We start from the raw sequence: 20519 nt of genomic DNA, 5'->3' as shown, positions 1-20519 counted from the left end.
TCATGGTTCAGTCGAGTTCAAAATCATTTATATTTTCAATATATTTGTATATAAAAATTATAAATTATAAAATTATGAATATAACTTATTTTAAGAAATGGGCTTACAAAAAATATTATTTTACTAATTTAATTATATAAATATAAAATTTATAAAGTTCTTATGCAAGGTGTGAATTAGAATACAAACTCGTTGACAAAATATTATGTAAGACAGGTAAAAAATATATATTATATGGAATAAAAGGGTTTAATCCGCTTTTCAAATACCAAATGCATGATGAACAAACGTCGATAGATCAACCTCCATTATCATTCCTAATAACATATTCAAAGGAAAAAAAAAAAGTGATCAGCAAAATATAATAAAATTGTGTAATACCTTCAGAAAAAAAAAAATAAACAAATTGGGAACAAAAGGTTCTCCTATTTGTAGGCTCGCGTGAAAATATTTGTTTATTGTCTTTTATTTAAACTAGATTTAGAAAAAATCATTCAACCTTTATAAGATATCGTTTATCTAAAATTAAACTGTTATTCAAATTTAAGAAATTAAAGTTAAAGACATTATTAATATTTGAAATTCTGATATAAATGTTACAATGCATTGAATAAAATAAATTACAATGTTCTACCTAAAAGATTTCTCCAAAAGAGATTTTCATAACTATAAATTCTATCAAGATCATCCTTCACGAGGAATTGAATTCAATTGTTCAATTCCAAATTAAGTAGAATGTGAGCCAATTATTTATGAGACAATCTTTTTGTCCATATTGATCAATAACATAATTGAGTATGCATTTACTTAGTTTTTTTTTCATCGACTACATATTTGATTGGGTTTAGTTTTTTTGGTTATTACAGATTCAACTTAGGGCCAATTACGTTAAAATTTTGAAAATTTATTTTTTCTGTCACAATTATTACTTCCGTATCAATCTAATTAGAGTAAAATATGACAATTTTTACAAAAATTAATTTAGGATTTTAAGTTAATTAGTCAAGTTATAATAAGTTTTCTTTTTCTAAACTAATTAAAGTAAGTCATAACAAGTTGGTCTAAACTAATTGAAGTAAATAAATAAATTCATAACAAATTTATCTAAATTAATTCAAAACTTAAAGAGAAAAACATAACATATTTTACTCATAATATAATCATAAAAACGAATTTAATATCATTCATACTAAATCTATCACTCAGCCAAGCCTATAAAAAATAAAAAATTATAATTATTTTAAATCCATAGGAGTAAATCAGTAATTTAGAATATAACATTAAATTAATTACTAAACATCTTTAATATATATATATATATATATATATATATATATATATATATATATATATATATATATATATATTAAAGAAAAACACAGTATTAACTCTTTGTAAAATATTTATGATTCAAATATGTTTATCATGTCTTTAATATCGATATTTAATGATATCGTATGCACGGACTGCCATGATTCATAAGACTCATCATCATTCGTAATCACCATAATTAAGAATATTTTTTCTCTATAATATATATATATATATATATATATATATATATATATTCTCTATAATCAATTATACATAAATGATATATTTATTAATATAATTATTATATTAACAAATTATTAATTTATAATATTTTTTAATTAATTTTAATACAATATTATTTAGAATATACATTTTTTATTTATTAAAAGTTTATAATACTTATTGTTTCAATTTAAAATTCATTTTAACTCCAATTTTTCAACTTTAAAAAATTTACTTTGTTATATGAATAAAATAAAGTAAAAACTTTCCTTTTTTTTCTTGAATCCAAATTATTTTTTTTACCTTTCCCAATATCTTTATTACAAAAACTTTAGCGCGCGTTATTTAACTCTTCACCTATAAAATCATTGGTTACACGCGTTCTTGAGATTTCAAACATTTCTTCTTCTTTCTTCTTGGTTTCCAAGAAGAAACAAAGACAATGGCTACTCTCATCGACTCTCATTTCTTAGCGTTCACCGCACTTGTCACTGTAAGCATTCCCAATTTCTTTTTTTTTCAATTTCATATATTTTCCGTTGTTCATCAGAAACGTTTACCTACTTTTGTTTAATTTTTCAAATTGATTATCAGTTTCTGTTTTCGACATCACCGCGCTCCTCAAATTCGACAAAGTCACTGATTTTTCCGGCATCCTTATTCTTTACTGCACTTTGACCAAATTTTCTTAGTTTTATAAATAGAGGGAGTACATTAGTATGACAATTGCACAGAAGCCAAACTAGAAGGACCGAAGGGTAATGAAGACAGTTGAATGTAATCTTTGTAAAATTGCTTTTTGAATGTGAAACTGTAGATGTCCTTTGATGAAATTTACCAGATTCTATTGGCAGATCTTCTTTGGATTTTACGATCCATGTCATCTCCCAAAGAATCCTGGATGGCCTCTTCGCAACTTCTTAGCACTTATTTCTGTGAGGTGGAATCTCAACTCAATTCAATTTTTCTGCTACAGAGAGAACCGTGGTTTTGCAGATATGAAGTTGTCTCTTGTTGGTGAAGCATTGATAACAGTTCCACAAGGTAAAGTTTCACTGTGTATTGTGTAACCACTTATTGGTTATTGATATGCCTTTGTATATTTTTCATTTTATTTCTAACTTGGAAGGAGTAACTTTATAGGGTGGAAAGACACAGTGCCTAGTGCAGTTGGATGGGAACTTAATAAGGGTAGAAAAGCTTCTAGGTGTATAAGCCTTGCACAGTCCATGGATCCAACCAGGTTGTTTTCTCCCTGATATCTCTTGCCCGCCCTCCTACTTGTTCCTTCTTTCCATTCATAAAATGCTTTCTTATTTTTTCAGTAAATCTATAGTTTTGTATTATTGTCTCTTTTCAGATTGGCCATATCTGCTGCAGATTTGAATTTAAAGCTTATGAGGTGGCGTGCTTTGCCATCTCTAAACTTGGATGCCTTATCTTCCATGAAGTGTCTTCTCCTTGGAGCTGGCACGCTTGGATGCCAGGTCGCACGCATGCTTATGGTGAGTGTTGAGAAAATCATATTGTCATTCTTATCCTTCAATTTGTGATAATGGAAGAATCGTTCTCTTGCAGGCATGGGGTGTTCGAAAAATTACTCTAGTTGACAGTGGTAGGGTGGCTATGTCTAACCCATTGAGGCAGTCTCTTTATACTTTGGATAACTGTCTTAATGGTGGTGAATTTAAAGCTACTGCAGCAGTTGAAAGTCTCAAACGGATATTTCCAGCAGTGGTAAATTATTAATCCGTAAGACTTCGCTTGATGCTAAATTGGTAGATCTGATCATCGTATTTTTCACATAAACTACATGCATTTTTTTTCATTTTCAGGATGCAGAAGGTATTGTTATGGCTATACCAATGCCTGGACATCCCATACAAAGCCAGGAACACGATAGTGTGCTTGATGATTGTAAAAGGTTGCATGATTTAATTGAAGCTCACGATTCAGTTTTTTTGTTAACCGATACAAGGGAAAGTCGATGGCTGCCAACACTCCTCTGTGCCAATACTATCAAGGTTGGATCAATTTATTCTCATTAAGGGGATGGATTTAACACGTGATTCACATTTCAAAATGAAGCATATGTTGTGATTGTTATCCAATCTATTCTTTGATTGGCTATCCTTAACTAATATGCTTATGTATCTTTTTATTCATCAATTTGCAGATTACCATTACTGCTGCACTAGGGTTTGACAGTTTCTTGGTTATGCGTCATGGAGCTGGTCCTTTAAGTCAGGACCACAAGTTGGAAACATCACCTATCCATTCCATGACATTGAGAAGCAAGAGGTCGTACCCGTCCAGTCATAAAGAATCTGCAGTTCCAATAGCGGCACTAAGGTAGAAAGTTATAGCTTCACTTTATTTACAAAACAATGGGATTTTCGGCATCAAGACTAGTTCTTTCAATTGGTAAGGACTAACCAGTTCTGGGTAATATCCATTGGAACTTATCTTTTCTTCCCGCTATCTGGCTCTTCTATATAAGATAAACTAAATTGATAATTTCTCTCTTTTCTTTTGCTGCTTGGCTACTGGGTCATTTTGGTATTTATAGGGGTTTCAATGTTCTGACAATATTTCTTATTTTGTTAGAAAACTAACGTAAAACCTTGATGGGTCATGAATGCTTAACTTAGATATTGCTTTGGTGGGGGATTTTTCTGGCATCTACACCTGTACTGGAGGGTGCTGAATGGCTGGTAATCATTGGACTGATCTTTCTCACATTCTTGCTTCTTTTTGTCAGTGGCATTCCGCTGCTCGAGGTTTGCTTCTTACCTATTATTTTATCAAAAGTATGGTATAATTTCTTGGCTTTCTTGATGATGAATTGCATGATGGAGACAAGATTTGGCAGATAAGAAGTTTGGTAACGTAGATGGGTATAGCATATACAAGAAAGAACAAGGTTAGTTTACCTCCATTTTATTATTTATTTTCTGTTTTAGTAAGGAGAATGGGATGAGGTTTTTGTTGCTTTGTCGTTTAGAAAAAAGTGACTAAGCTAAATCATTTTCAGCCCTTTAATTCCATTGCCACCATAAGTCTATGGGAACTTACCGGCATGGTTCAAAACAACCCTTCTCTTAGAGTTTCCATTCTACAGTCGTAATCTTCCACAAGAAGAGAACTGGTGAGGTACAATTTTAATTCCACTTGCATAATGTATTTGTGTATTTTTTGGATTTCACCAGCCTGAGTATTTTATATTATATGAATTCATATTCAAATTGTTTAATAATTTGATGATTCAAGATTGCTCTGTGGACTAGAACAACGTATGCCCTAGATTATATTGTAGGCATAAATTAATTCATTAAGAATAATAAGGTGACTATGTTGGAAAGATAAGTCATGTATATATATTATCAACATATGTGCAAAACTACCTGTAATGTTAACACTATGCTACAACGATAAAAAATGAACATCAAAGCTACCTTTAAAGTTGAATTTTGCCGCTTTAATTGTCCAGAAAGTTGTAAGATTCAATTTTGACAACTAGTTTTTAGTCTAGTTTTTGCACATGCTAGATTTTGGTTCCTTTATAGTTTGCAGCAGTTAATCTCAGGTTTAGTTTTTTTTTTTTTTTTACTTCTTTAAAGTTGTAGAAATTAGTTTAAATAGATATTTATTTATTGTATACTCAAGTGATGGTTGTAGATTAAGTACTTGTTGATGGTGTGTTTATTTAGTTTAATTTGAATCTTTGTTATCTATTAATCTTTTGAACTATTTCATTCTTGTTACTTTGCTATTTGAAGACTTGGGTTTTGGATGCAACTCCCGGAAAAGTTCGAGCGGGTGGAGATGGAGAAGATCATCCAGCAGAACTTATGTCCTTTCTAATTATATTGCCCAGGGAGGTAGGTCATTTTTCTTTTTTTAAACAACTGAATTAATATTTGTTTTTGAGAAAAACAAATATTGTAGATGTTAATTTGATTAAATGTGTTGCATTTTGTTTTAATTCCGCAACTTTGAGATTTGGATGTTGAGTTTGATCAAAATTCATGTTTTGATAATGATGCATAAAAATCGGAAGTACAAAATTGATGTCAAGTAATAATATGAAATTAACGGGGAACTTGTGTTTAGTTTTGTAATTATCATAATTTAATATGAAATAATAGGAAAAAGAATTGTTGACATCGAGAATTGATTATGAAATTAAGCAAATGAGGAAATCACAAGGATGCAATATAATTGAGATAAGATTTATGTAAGAAATACAAGTTTAAGTTTCGGACCACAACTTTTTATTCACTATAAAAAAATGTCCTTGCACACATGAAACACTAAAAAACCTAATTTTCTCCATAAAAGATAATTATTTAGATGCAGTAAAGGAATTATGGCAATAAAGCTGGCCACTGTTGTAATTACTGTATGAATTTACTTTTATTATTACATTTTATGCACTTTTTATTTATGGTACAGATGAGTGGTCTGAATGCAATTTTATACTCTGAACATGATTTGTCCATCCCTGTTCGTGTGCTCCCACCCTCATAGGCATGATGTCTTATGGCTTCTCAGGGCAAAAAATTCCATCAATTATAGCGGCGGTGATTGATTATTGGTCTTATGTTGTTTTTATGTTTATTTGTTTCGAACCAATAATTGTCTAATCTTATATGAGTAATGTTGTTATGCTTAGGTGGTTGGTTATCGATAATGACCCCTAATGAAAGACTAGCGCATTTGTCCATTCTCAGTCTCCGTATATTGAGATGATTGACAATTTGTTTAGGTATCATGAGGTGTTGTGTGTTGTGCGCTGTGCGCCGTGTTTTGTGCGTTGTGAACAGAGCCTATCATCTATGTTTTAGGGGTTAGGGTTTTCGATAATGGTGCCTAATACAAAAGTATATGACATCTATGTGTACATACTCAGTCTTTGTACATTGAGATGATTGACAATTTGCTTAGGGTTCATGGGGTGTGGTGGTGTGTGTTTTTCTTTTTTGCGTTGTGTATTGTGTGTTATGTGTTATTAATTGTGTTGTGTGTTGTGTGCTTTGTCGTGTGTTGTGCGTTCTTTATTATTAGTTGTGTGTTGTCTACTTTGTTGTGTTATGTTATGTTTTTGTGTGTTGTGCACAAAGCCTATGTGTCCATACTTAGTCTTTGTTCATTGATATGGTTGACAATTTGCTTAGGGTTCATGAGTTGTTGTGTTTGTGGTGTTATGGTGTGCGTTTTTCTATTTTACGTTGTGCATTGTGTGTTATGTGTTAATAGTTGTGTGCTCTATGTTGTGTGCTTTGTCGTGTGTTGTGTGTTCTTTGTTATTAATTGTTTGCTTTGTTGAGTTGTGTTATGTTTTGTTGCGTTGTGGTGTGACTTTTTCATATTTTAGTTTTGGGTTGTGTTGTTTGTTATTACTTGTGTGTTATTAATTGTGTTGTGTGCTTTGTCGTGTGTTCTTTGTTATTAGTTTTGTGTTGTCTGCTTTGTTGAGTTGTGTTATGTTTTGTTGCGTTGTGGTGTGTGTTTTTCAGTTTTGAGTTTTGTGTTGTTTGTTATTACTTGTGGGTTGTGTGTTGTGTTTTGCGTGTTATGTGTTATTAGCTGTGTTGTGTGTTGTACATTGTGTGTTGTGTTGTCTGTTGGCTGTAAGCTGAGGTGTGTCGCGTGTGCCGTCTGCTGTGTTTTTTTCGTTATGTCGACTTTTGTGTGTTATGCGCAGAGCGTATCATCTATGATTTATGAGTTATGGTTATTTAGGGGTTGGAGGATTTAGGGATTAGGAGGATTTATGGTTTAGACATTTAGGAGTTAGCGGGATTTAGGTGGTTAGGGCTTTCAATAATGACGCCTAATACAAAAGTATAGGACATCTATGTGTACATACTCAGTCTTTGTACATTGAGATGATTGACAATTTGCTTAAGTTTCATGGGGGTGTGGTGGTGTGTGTTTTTCTTTTTTGCGATGTGTATTGTGTGATATGTGTTACTAATTGTGTTCTGTATTGTGTGTTTTATCGTGTGTTGTGCGTTCTTTATTATTAGTGTTGTGTTGTCTTCTTTGTTGTGTTATTGTTATGTTTTGTGTGTTGTGCACAAAGCCTATGTGTCCATACTCAGTCTTTGTACATTGAGATGATTGACAATTTGCTTAGGGTTCATGAGTTGTTGTGTTTGTGGTGTTATGATGTGCGTTTCTCTATTTTACATTGTGTATTGTGTGTTATGTGTTATTAGTTGTGTGCTTTGTGTTGTGTGTTGTGTGCTTTGTCGTCTGTTGTGTGTTCTTTGTTATTAGTTCTGTGTTGTTTGCTTTGTTGAGTTGTGTTATGTTTTGTGTGTCTTATTGTTTTGTTTTGGGTATTGTGTATTGTGTGTTATGTTTTGCGTGTTGCGTGTTATTAGATGTATGTTGTTTGTTCTATGTTATGTGTTGTGATGTCTGTTGGTTGCAGACTGACATGTGCTGTGTGTGCCGTCTGCTGTGTTTTTTTCGTTGCTTCAACTTTTGTGTGTTATGCGTAAAGCGTATCATCTATGATTTATGAGTTATCGTTATTTAGGGGTTGGGGCATTTAAGGATTAGAAGGATTTATAAGTTAGGAGGATTTATGGTTTAGAAATTTAGGAGTTAGGGGTATTTAGGGGGTTAGGGCTTTTAATAATGGTGCCTAATACAAAAGTATAGGACATCTATGTGTACATACTCGGTCTTTGTACATTGAGATGATTGACAATTTGCTTATGGTTTATGGGGTGTGGTGGTGTGTGTTTTTCTTTTTTGCGTTGTGTATTATGTGTTATGTGTTGTGTGCTTTGTCGTGTGTTCTTTATTGTTAGTTGTGTGTTGTCTACTTTCTTTTGTTATGTTATGTTTTGTGTGTTGTGCAGAAAGCCTATAATTTATGATATAGGGGTTACGGGTTAGTAGTTAGCGTTATAGGTTTTCATTGTCATGTTTGTATTACTTTTGTTGTTTCCAGCATTTACTCGAAATAATTGTGGTTTTAAACCTAGACTTCGTAATTCTGCTATTTATATTTATTTTTGCTTTATTGACGTAAAATGTTAAATATTATAGGTTCTTAAGATACATTATCTTTTAATTGTTTGAGTATTATGTACAAGCAGAATTATATCATTTTTGCTTTACTGGAGTAGAAGATCAAGTTTTACGAGTTCGTAAGGTAAATTGTTTTTTTCTTATGTGAAAACTATGTAGTTTTTGTCATGAACTATCATTCTTATTTATTTGTATATTTCTTTGTCTTACAAAAACTGTAATTTGAGATGTAGTTTGCTTGTTGCTGTTATCAACATCGTGTTGAATTTGAAATTGCGTTTAGTTGCAGATTCGAGATGGGGAGGACTTCAATCCGAGAAATGGGAGTTGAATTTTCAATAATAAGATGTTTAATTCAACTTTTGATCCAACTTTTTATGTCCTTTGTTCAATATTATGATTTTTTTTTACTGAACTCTTTCTCTAGGCATTATTCTAGCTAACAAAACATGAACAATGGTTTGTGATTAGCATTTTTAAAGGATGTGGTGTTCGAGGATTTGTAGATCTTCTGAAGAGTGGTCGAAGGAAAGGAATTGTAAGATCCAGAATTACATGCTGACTTAAGGTATTATTTTCTTACTATAAATTGTAATTTGAGATGTAGTTTCGTTTGTTGTTCTTATCAAAGTTTTGTTGAATTTGAAATTGCATTCAGTTGGAGAAGGGGAGGATATGTAGATCCAAGCAATGGAAGTTGGATTTTCAATAATAAGGTGTTTCATACAACTTCTGATCCAAAATTTTGTGTTCCTTGTTAAAGATTATGATTTTTATTTTCGAACTCTTTCTCTAGCCATTATTCTAATCAAGCAAACATTAAAAGTGGGTTGTGATTAGCATTTTTCAAGGATCTGTAGGAGATCTTTCGAACTGTGGTCGAAGGAAATGAATTGTAAGTTCCAAAATTACATGCTGACTTAAGTTATTATGATCTTACTACATTTTTCATTTCTTCATTTTTATAGGTGATTGAACCATCTTGCAATATATTTGAAGAAGATCTTTGCAAAAAGGTTTTCACACTTCAGGTTAGAATGGTGAAAGTTGAATTCATGGACTCTGAACTTCCTTGGATTTTGCATTTTGTTTCCTAATTCCTGATACAGGAAATTTTGGTCTTTATTGTGAGTTTATTTTATTTTCGTTGTGGAATTGTTCCAGTTCATTATTGCTGAGAATTAATTGAACTGATAAGGTCAGTGAAGAATTAGAGACTTGCAGAAGTGGGAATTGTAACCTAGTGTTTGGCTCCACCATTGAATGTTAATAATCAATATTTTACTAATCTTTTGGTGGAAGATCATTCTTAAGGTATTACGTTACATTCAATTACGTATTTCTTGTAATATTATCAGTCATATATGTTGTATTTGTCCTTTATGATAGATATTTTTTTATCATTTCATTATTTTTTATGTGATGTAGCTTGGTGGCTTTAATTCAACACTACAAGGCAAACGTCGACTTTTGGTACTTGGTTCCTGTGTTTCCACCATCATTATTGTCATGTTTGTATTGCTATTGTTATTGTAGGCATTGAGTCGAAGCAGTTATGGTTCTCAACCTCTACTTAGTAATTATTCTATTTCTATCCATTTCTCACCATTGAATGGTAATAATCAATATTTTACTAATCTTTTGGTTGAAGATCACTCTTAAGGTATTATGTTACATACAATTACCTATTTCTTGTAATATTATCAGTCGTATATGTTGTATTTGTCCTTTATGATAGATATTTTTTTATCATTTCATTATTTTTTATGTGGTGTAGCTTGGTGGCTTGAATTCAACACTACAAGGTAAACGTCGACTTTCTGTACTTCTTTCCTGTGTTTCCACCATCATTATTGCCATGTTTGTATTGCTTTTGCTATTGCAGGCATTGAGTCGAAGCAGTTATGGTTCTCAACTTCTACTTAGTAATTATTCTATTTCTATCCATTTCTCACCATTGAATGTTAATAATCAATATTTTACTAATCTTTTGGTTGAAGATCATTCTTAAGGTATTATGTTACATTCAATTACCTATTTCTTGTAATATTATCAATCGTATATGTTGTATTTGTCCTTTATGATAGAGATTTCTTTATCATTTCATTATTTTTTATGTGGTGTAGCTTGGTGGCTTGAATTCAACACTACAAGGTAAATGTCGACTTTCTGTACTTGTTTCCTGTGTTTCGACCATCATTAATGCCATGTTTGTATTGCTTTTGTTATTGCAGGCATTAAGTCGAAGTAGTTATGGTTCTCAACCTCTACTTAGTAATTATTCTATTTCTATTCATTTCTCACCATTGAATGTTAATAATCAATATTTTACTAATCTTTTGGTTGAAGATCATTCTTAAGGTATTATGTTACATTCAATTACCTATTTCTTGTAATATTATCAATCGTATATGTTGTATTTGTCCTTTATGATTGAGATTTCTTTATCATTTCATTATTTTTTATGTGGTGTAGCTTGGTGGCTTGAATTCAACATTACAAGGCAATTTCGAATTTCTGTACCTTTTTCCTGTGTTTCCACAGTTATTATTGTCATATTTGTATTACTTTTGTTATTGCAGGCATTAAGTCGAAGCAGTTATGATTCTCAACCTCTACTTAGTAATTATTCTATTTCTATCCATTTTGACTTTACTGAAGTACAATGTCAAGTATTATAAGCTCCTAAAGTAAAGTGTTTTTAAAGTATTCGACTATTCTGTAAAATTTATCATGCACCACTAATCTTAACTATATTAATTTTTCGTTGTTTAAGAAAAATTGAAATTTGAGCCATAGTTTCGTTTGTTGTTATTAATGTTTTGTTCAATTTGAAATTATTTTTAGTTGGAGATATGAGAGGGAGAGGGCTTCAATCCAAGAAATGAGTGATGAAACTTCAATAATAAGGTGTTTAATTCATCCTTCGATATAAAATTTTAAGTTCTTAGTTTAAAGATTTGATTTTTTTATTGATTGGATTTATTCTCTAACATTATCCAGTGGTTGAATTTTTGTTCGTATGTGATGTTTGATGATTTGTGAGATATCTTTTGAATTGTGGTCAAAGGAAAGCAATTGTAAGTTTCCTTTAAATATAATTAGTTGTATATGTTATTTATGATGGAACTTTCTTTCTCGTATCGTTGTTTTTTTATTCAAGGTGTAGATTGGTGGCCTTAATGCATATTATACGTTTAACGGGGTATTTCCAACGTTATTTTTTCATGTGCACCCACCCTTATTGGCATTAATGTCTCATGGCTCCCCAGGGCAAACAATTTCTTCAATTGCAGCAATGAATGATTAGTCATCTAATGTTATTTTCATGTCAATTTGTTTCAAGTTAATAATTGTCTGACCTTATACAAGTAATGTTATGCTTAGGTGGTTGGTTTACGATAAAGAAGCCTAATATAAAAGTATTGGGCATTTGTCCATGCTCAGTCTTTATACGTTGAGATAACTGACAATTTGCTTAGGGTTCATGGGGTGTGTGCTTGGGGTGTTATGGTGTGTGATTTTGTGTTTTGAGTTGTGTGTCGTGTGTTGTGTGTTGTGTTGAGTGTTATTACTTGTGTGTTGATTGTTATGTGTTATTAGTTGTGTGTTGATGTGTTGTGTTGTTGTGCTGTTGTGTGCTGATGTGTTGTGTTGTGCTGATGTGCTGTGTTGTTGTGCTGCTGTGCTGCTCTCTTATTGTGCTGCTTGTTGTTGTGTGATGTGTGTTGTTGTGTGCTGTTGTGCTGTTGTAATGTGTGTTGTTTTCGATAATGGCGCCTAATACAAAAGTATATGGCAAAAGTATATGGCATCTATCTGTCCATATTTATTTTTTTTACATTTAGATGATTGACAATTTGCTTATGGTTCATGGGATGTTGTGGTGTGTAATTTTGTGTTTTGAGTTGTGTGTCGTGTGTTGTGTATTATTATCTATGTGTTATTAGTCGTTTGTGTTGTCCTTTGTTCAATTGCAGCAATGAATGATTAATTATCTAATGTTATTCTCATGTTAATTTGTATGAAATTAATAATTGTCTGACCTTATATGAGTAATGTTTATACGTTGAGATGACTGACAATTTGCTTAGGGTTCATGGGGTGTCTGCTTGGGGTGTTATGGTGTGTGATTTTGTGTTTTGAGTTGTGTATCGTGTGCTATTAGCTGTGTGTTGTGTGTTGTGTTGTGCGTTGTACGTTGTGTTGTGCTGTTGTGTTCTGATGTGCTGTGTTGTGCTGTTTTGCTTCTCTCTTGTTGTGCTGCTTGTTGTTGTGTGCTGTTGTGTGATATTGTGTTGTTATGCTGTTGTGCTGTGTTTTGTTTGTTGTCTATATGGCAAAAGTATATGGCATCTATATGTCCATACTTATTCTTTTTACATTGAGATAGTTGACAATTTTCTTATGCTTCATGGGATGTTGTGGTGTGTATTTCTGTGTTTTTAGTTGTGTCGTGTGTCGTGTATTATTATCTGTGTTATTAGTTGTTTGTTGTGTCCTTTGTAGCAGTGAATGATTAATTATCTAATGTTATTCTCATGTCAATTTGTTTCAAATTAATAATTGTCTGACCTTATACGAGTAATATTATGCTTAGGTGGTTGACTTTCGATTAAGAAGCCTAATATAAAAGTATTGAGCATCTTTCCATACTCAGTCTTTATATGTTGAGATGACTGACAATTTGCTTAGGGTTCATGGGATGTGTGCTTGGAGTGTTATGGTGTGTGATTTTGTGTTTTGAGTTGTGTCGTGTGTTATTAGCTGTGTGGTGTGTTGTGCGTTGTGTGTTGTGCTTTTGTTTGCTAATGTGTGCAGTTATGTTGTTGTGTTTTGATGTGCTGTTGTGTTGCTATCTTGTTGTGTGCTATGTGTTGTTGTGTGATATTGTGTTATGCTGTTGTGCTGTGTTTTGTTTGTCGACTACACTCTAACGCATGTATCATCCATCGTGTCATATATGATTAGAGAGTTATGGTAATTTAGGGGTTAGGGGCATTCAGTGGTAGTTGTAGTGGTTAGGAATTAGGGGATGTAGGGGTTAGGGGGAATTAGGGGTGGGGGTTGCGAGAATTTAGGGGTTAGGAGGTGGGGAGAGGGGGATTTAGCGGTGGTGGTTGGGGGGTTTTGGGGGTGGGGAGTGGGCGGGTTAGGGGGATTTAAGGGTTAAGCAGTTATGGGGGTTTGGGGGGAGGGGGTGTTACGGGTAAGGGGGGATTTAAGGGTTAGGGTTTTCGATAATGGCGCCTAATACAAAAGTATAGGGCATCTATCTGTCCATACTTATTCTTTTTACATTGAGATGATGGACAATTTTCTTATGGTTCATGGGGTGTTGTGGTGTGTATTTTTGTGGTTTGAGTTATGTGTTGTGTATTATTAGCTATGTGTTTTTAGTTGTTTGTTGTGTCCTTTGTTTTGTTGTGTGCGTTGTGTCATGTTTTAGGGGTCAGGGTTTTGGATAATGACACCTAGTACAAGAGTGTAGGGCTTCTATCTGTCCATGTCTTTGTACGTTGAGATTATTGACAATTTGCTCAGGATACACGAAGTGTTGTGCTTAGGGTGTTGTGGTTTGTGTTTTTCAGTTTTGAGTTGTGTGTTGTGTTGTGGTATGTTGCTTTCATATTTTACTTTCTTAATTTGCATCGAATGTTGCTAGGCGTGACCTCCCTTCAGAGTGAATTTTTGAGGTTAATGGTTAATTTTTGGAATAGTAACGGTCACAGGTTCAAGAGCAGGTTTTTGTATAGTTAGATGTGTTGTTCCACTTTGTGCTGCAATTAGGGTTAAATTAGATTTGACCGATGGTGTGGTTGGTTCTAAAAGCAACTTTTTGATCCTAAAAGTGTTCTCAATTTAGATTTAGATTTAGTTTGTTGTTTTAGTTTTATTAACATGTTTACCGACACGTCTCCTTTTTATTAAGTTTTCACTAACTTTCTACAATTTACTAACTAAACTAATACTTCACTTTTGTTTGATTTGGTTTTAAGTTTGATCATCCAGGAGTTATAGGTTGATTCACGTAACTAATAACAGTGCAGTCCAATTTTTGAAGACGATCCTTGTAGAGTTACATTATGGTTCTCTTTTCCTTTTTATTGAGATTTCCTATTTGCATATATGATGTTGTGATTTCCATTGTATTTTGAGTAGGTAATCCTGGTTTTAGGTTCATTTTTTATGTTTTAAACTTGCTAGACAGTTTGCTTAGTATTTCTTTTGCTGTTTAAAGTGAAGTTTTCATTTCTTACTCAAATGTAGTATGTTGCAGATTCGTAGTCAGATTTTATTATTTTATTGTTGTTTGTGGATATCTAACCTTGGTTTTAACTTTCTTTTGTTTTTACTTGCAGATTTTTATTATTTTTTGTTGATTTATGTATAGCCTAGAGTTGTCCTGCTTTTACTTTCTTCACTGTTCTGTTTTACTCATTGTTTTTTATTTGTGGTGTAGCTTGTTGTCTTAAATTCAACATTACAAGGTGAGTGATTAGTGATTTTGTATTGTTTTTACGATTGTTTGTTTTGAACGAATAATTATTTAACCTTATTGGAGTAATGTTGTTTTATATTTGAGTAATCTTATTTATTTTTTTTTTTTTTTACTTAAAGCTTTTTTTAACCATATTTTGATTTTTTGTTCCAACTTGAATTACTAACATGCTGATCTTGGGTTTTAAGTCTACTTTTGACTTTCTTTTGTTGGTTTTAAGGTGAGTTTTAGTCTTTATTGATGATTTGAGTTCAGGTTTTAGATTTTGAACTCCTTGTGCTGTTTTAAAACTTGTTATAGTATGTTTGAGCCTTATTCTCGCTACCTAAGTTGATTTTACACATGGGGATAATGTTACATTGCCAACTTTCAAAGTTTGGATATTTCAAACTGTTTGATGCAATCATTCATTGTTAAGTATAGTAAATTTTTCTTGATAACTTCAGTTCTAGATCAGTATGACATTTTTTACCTTGTGAGACTTGAGCCATATTGTTTCCTTAATGTGTGTGATGCGCTCATGATTTCTAGTTTTTGACAGAACTTGAATTGACTCTAGTTGACATAGCTTGTTTTCAATTACAACTCTTGAGATGATATTAGGCCATTGTTGTTTCTTTAGCCACTTGACCAAATAAAGCCTACCTTGAATCATTTACCATTGAACCCAATTTTTGAGCCTGTTTTGACCTGTTCTTGTGACTGACCTGCTCATTTCAATCCCTTAGACCAGAAAAACTCTATGTACCTTGCTATTGAGCTGTGAAGGGGGCTTTGGAACTGTTTTGGGAGATTTTGGTAAGATTCAAGTGTGTGGTGCAAGTTGCTGTAACATTGAGATTGTAACACCCCATTTAATTTATAAAGCTAAATAAAGGAAATGTCACATAGTATAATATAAGAAGCAAGATCAACGGAGTATAATGTCACTTTTACAAATATCCCAAGTACTTAAAGGACGATAACAGAGGCACACCACGATGCCAGATACAAAGTAATGTAAGAGAGTGATAATAATTTAAATAAATTCCAAGAGAAGACAATACATGGGACTTAGCCCTAAATGGAAAGCCCAAAAATATAAGCCAGTTCAGAGGCTAAGCAGCGGAACCATCACCTACCCCAAATCAGTTGGGCCTAGGGCTGGCCCAAAGGGAACCAAACCCTAAGTCTGCCCTAACACACTCATTCTACTCACTTTCAGAAACAACCCCCTCTTCCTTAGAGCTGCAGCCGTCTCTCTCTGCTAGGGTTTGGTACGTCAAGCAAGTTCGAACTCAGTTCATTTTTTCAACCTCCTTAAGTCGTTCATTGAGCTGCCTTGCCCCACTGTCTATAGTCGAGGTTCTATTCTAGCCATTTTCAGGTAAGGGAAGCTAGGGATCTTTTGTTTAAATTCGATTCTTGCTCATTTGCCACTGTTTTCATGATTGTATGGTTGTTATGCTACTGTAAAATGTTGAATGGACGTGTATTGCTGTTTGGGATATGATTGTATGGCTGTTGCAGGAAGAACAGTGGCGAGACTTGACGTTCTCGCCCAAGCGACCCAGTCTCGCCTAGGCTAGACTTGCAGAAACAGGTCCGAGCTCGTGCTCGAGCTCTCGCTCAAGCGGAGAGCTCTCGTTTTGAGCGAGACACCATCTCGCTCAGGCGAGAGAGGCTCGCCTAAGCGAGGACGCGTGGGGGCTTGAGGCACGTTGCTGCATGTGTAGCCCAGGCAAGGAACCTCGCGCTTGGGCGAGGGGTGTTTTTGCTTAGGCGAGACTGGGTCGCTTGGGCGAGAACGTCAGGTCTCGCTATTGTTCTCCCTGCAACAGCCATACAATCATACCCCAAACAGCAATACACGTTCATTCAACATTTTATAGTAGCACAACAACCATACAATCATGAAAACAGTGGCAAATGAACAAGAATCAGATTTAAACAAAAGATCCCTAGCTTCCCTTACCTGGAAATGGCTAGAATAGGACCTCGACTCTAGACAGTGGGGCAAGGCAGCTCAAGGAACGACTTAAGGAGTTGGAAAAATTAAAGGAACATTAGGGATATAAGTTACCCAGAGTAACAGTTGCAGGAAAAATGCCAGCACGGGATGAGGGAACAACTTACGTGGAAAAAATGAATTGAGTTCGAACTTGCTTGACGTACCAAACCCTAGCAGAGAGAGACGGCTGCAGTTCTAAGGAAGAGGGGGTTGTTTCTGAAAGTGAGTAGAATGAGTGTGTTAGGACTGATTTAGGGTCTGGTTTCCCTTTGGGCCAGCCCTAGGCCCAACTGATTTTGGGTAGCCTTTTAAAATAAGGGCAGTAATGTAAGTGGGCCTTACGGAGATCATTTGTAATGTGCTGAAAAGTTTGAAAGTGGCTTGAGAAAGAAAAATGAAAGAGAAAAATAAATTGTTTGATTGTACCTGAAAAGAGAGAAAAAGAAAAAATAGAGAATGAGAAGGGAAAAAATGAAAGTAAGAGAGTGATGTCTGAATCTGTGTGATGTCTTGAGGAGCATGACCTTACACTTGATTTTTTCAAATTTCTCCCCATTGTTCCTTCACTTCTCTTTAGTGCTTAGCCTTGAATCCTTTTCCATATCTTACCCTTTACCTTGGCCACATTACAAGCTGAAAATAAGTCCTATTGATCTTGAGTTGTATTGATGATGAGTAGTGTGTTAGAGGCTCTTCAAGCCTATGCTAGAGCTAATTCGTGATGTGCTTTGCTGAAATACAAACACTAGCCTGAAACACATGAGAGGATGAGTTATACATTGACTGTGAGGTTGTTTGTGCTGATTTATAAACTGATGTTTGAATGAATACTTCTTGCTTGATATGTTTGACCTGTAGTCAACATGTTTGGAGTTTTAAAGGTTTGATTGGTTCTTTTTTCTGATGCATAACAGTAGCAGCTGGGTAGTGAGATAAGGATTCAATCCAAATTTGTAAATTGCTTCATAGTTTTTGTTTTCATTTGTATTTGTCCAGGAGTGCAGAGGTTCTTTGAAATTTAAGTTGTCATTGTTTTGGTTATTAGTCGGTAATTCTATGTTATCTTGTTGCATAGTGGGGTTGATCAGTTCAAGAGACTGTTTGCACATCTTGAGGAGCATTATGGGAACAGTGAACGAAGCACTCCATTGCATTGCAGAGACAACATGTCTCCTTATCTAGGCAAGTCTTGGTTAAACATTTGGTTCAAACTTGTCCAACATGTCCAAATACTGGATTACCAACTTACATATTAAACAGTATTTGTCTTGTTTTTTTGTTTTTTGGAGATTTGGTTGGTTTAATATTTGTTATTACTCATGGATTTTAATCTTATGTCCAGTTTATTAGTGTCTTTTCTTAGATGAGATTGGTAGACAAGTCTGTGAACCTTTTCTATGGTACTGTGGGAGTTATATGCAATTTCACTTTATGCAAAGAGATAGTTTGTGCTCCCAAGGATGAAAGTAAACAACAGAACGATATTGAAAATGTTCCAGGGTCTGATGCGACAGGTGCTCAAAATGGAACCTCCAGATCAAACTACAGTGCGCGTAGCTTGTTAAAAAGTGCTAGTATTAGTGCTTCCAAGTGTGTAGTTGTGAAACAAAATAAAGATCCAGAGGTAGTATCTAACTCTATCTTTTCAAATGCTTTGCTTTATTAAGTGAGAAATTGTTAAATGATTTAAAAACATGAGATTCCAACCAATCTTCAGTATACAACATACATGTAAACGCATTCTTCACTTTAGAATTGGAACCTCATGGTTTTGGACCTCATAATAGTTTCTTCCTAGTTAGATATTTTGAAATATATGGAATAATTGGTTGCAATTTGTCGTGAATAAAATATATTGATGTAATTGTGTATTTGTTTTGCATTAGCAAGAGGCAATCAAGGAGATAAATGATGAGACGATGGATGGAGTGACATGTTGCTGCCTTCCATGCTTGATTTTGATTTTGGTGTTGCTTCGTACCTTCTTCCATGCTCTGATTCTTTGAACAACGAGAGAGAGGTGGTGATGGTGGTTTGAAACACTGTTAGTGCTTCTATTGCCTTTATAATTTTATTTATAGGATGATTAGTTAAAGTTTTTGTCTTATATCTTCTATTGCACATTTTGAATGATATAGGCTTTTTTGTTTATTCGATATTACTTTTTAAAATACTTCATATTACTGCTTTATTTATGGGTAGTAGCAGTTTTTGTTTAGTGATGCTTAGTACAGTCAGATTTTGATTTGGTGAGGAGGCAAAGAAACTGTTATTGTCTTTTTCTGTTGTGGTTTCTACGTCCCTGAGCAGTCTGGATTGTTTGAAAAATGTTTATTTTCCATATTCATTCATCTCCTATTTGGAAGTTACTGATAGCAAGATCTGGTGTGTTGAATTTGAGAAGAATGGAGTTCAGAAAGTTACTGAATTATTACATTGAGCATTTATCTTCAGAACTGCTAATATTGATTTCTGCATTTGTTACCATATAGATTATGTTTAGATCAGTTTTTCTTTGGGTGTAGAAATTGCTTTAAAGTTAAATCTGAAAATAAGAGCTATGTTTATTTCTTTTAGGTTTTAAGAAGGCCAAGCAAAAGCTCCTTAACTCTGCACTCGTTTGACACATAAACCCATGCACGACACTTGAAGTGTTGCTTCACCTGGGTGTCGTTATAGACCTTTCGGGCAAGGATGGTCTTCCCCAATCCCCCCATGCCAATGATCGAGACAGCATTACGATCTGAACCACCTTCCAGGAGTCGCTTGATGAGATCCTTGGAGTCTTGGACAAAGCCAACCACGTCATCTTCCTCCACATTTCTTCTTAGCTTCTGCACTGATTTTGCTCTTTCCTTCTCCTCCTCTTCCTCTTCTTCTGCTGCGGATTGATTCTTGGTTTCTTTGAAAGCATCATATTTGTCCTTGTTGTCGCGTATTTCGTTGAGAGTGGTTTCGATCTTGTCTATTTTGTCGGCTACGCGGTGGAGCAACCTTAATTGGCCAAAGCCACGGAGCATCCTCCCCAGAATGGTTCTCCTCTTGTAAATGGAAACTTTGGCTACGAATGTGTCGATGAGATCCTCAGCTAAGTGGGACACATCTCTGATTTGGTTCAACACTGTATGTTTCATTCCCTTCTTGCTCCTTGTGCTACTGAGCACCTCTTTCATCATTTGAAGTTCATACTGGAGGGACTGGATCTTGTCCTCCACGCCATACAGCAAGTTACACTCTCTGCCATTAGATACGGTGTTTGTGGTTGGTGATGGAAGAAGAGAAACAGGAATTTAATAAGGCACCAGAAAAAGCAATGCAGTGTAGGTGGCAACCACATCCCAAAGAACATCCAAATATATACTGCGAAAACTGGTTGCAATAATCTTAACCTGCTGCTATAATAAAAAGCAAATAAAAAAATCCTTTGTATTTTTTTAAATC

The 20519-nt window shown here is 34.0% G+C and overlaps 2 protein-coding genes across 43 annotated transcripts; one reads left to right on the top strand and one right to left on the bottom strand.

The window, feature by feature from the left end:
- The first annotated feature begins 1883 nt into the window (after positions 1-1883).
- LOC114169556 (ubiquitin-like modifier-activating enzyme atg7) lies at positions 1884-20517 on the top strand. 42 transcript variants are annotated; one of them, XM_085669011.1, is made up of 26 exons: positions 1884-2029; positions 2131-2294; positions 2391-2580; positions 2680-2779; positions 2897-3041; positions 3115-3273; positions 3372-3560; positions 3713-3888; positions 4188-4459; positions 4571-4689; positions 5316-5417; positions 5992-8710; positions 8870-9154; positions 9245-9302; positions 9383-9481; positions 9555-9617; positions 9751-9900; positions 10015-10860; positions 11169-11208; positions 11434-11496; positions 11590-11666; positions 15050-15077; positions 18154-18260; positions 18578-18702; positions 18965-19122; positions 19656-20517. In XM_085669011.1, exons 3-9 carry the CDS (start codon positions 2535-2537, stop codon positions 4252-4254), a joined length of 882 nt encoding a protein of 293 aa, XP_085525137.1. In that variant the 5' UTR covers positions 1884-2029; positions 2131-2294; positions 2391-2534; the 3' UTR covers positions 4255-4459; positions 4571-4689; positions 5316-5417; positions 5992-8710; positions 8870-9154; positions 9245-9302; positions 9383-9481; positions 9555-9617; positions 9751-9900; positions 10015-10860; positions 11169-11208; positions 11434-11496; positions 11590-11666; positions 15050-15077; positions 18154-18260; positions 18578-18702; positions 18965-19122; positions 19656-20517. The 42 variants fall into 42 exon arrangements, with proteins under 42 accessions (XP_085525137.1, XP_085525141.1, XP_085525138.1 ...); XM_085669015.1 differs by lacking the exon at positions 11169-11208 and having other exon boundaries at positions 10015-10162; XM_085669012.1 differs by lacking the exons at positions 11590-11666; positions 15050-15077 and having other exon boundaries at positions 10015-10740; positions 10821-10860.
- On the bottom strand, positions 19618-20254 carry LOC114169557 (disease resistance protein RPP13-like). Its single transcript, XM_028054764.2, has one exon. The coding sequence runs from the start codon at positions 20252-20254 to the stop codon at positions 19652-19654; it is 603 nt and encodes a 200-aa protein (XP_027910565.1). The 3' UTR covers positions 19618-19651.
- Positions 20518-20519: the final 2 nt, after the last annotated feature.

This window comes from Vigna unguiculata, chromosome 11, assembly GCF_037176805.1.
Source record: "Vigna unguiculata cultivar grain cowpea cultivar isolate G323 ecotype 2 chromosome 11, ASM3717680v1, whole genome shotgun sequence".
Classification (NCBI taxonomy): Eukaryota; Viridiplantae; Streptophyta; class Magnoliopsida; order Fabales; family Fabaceae; genus Vigna; species Vigna unguiculata.
This window is presented reverse-complemented; position numbering and strand designations above follow the sequence as displayed.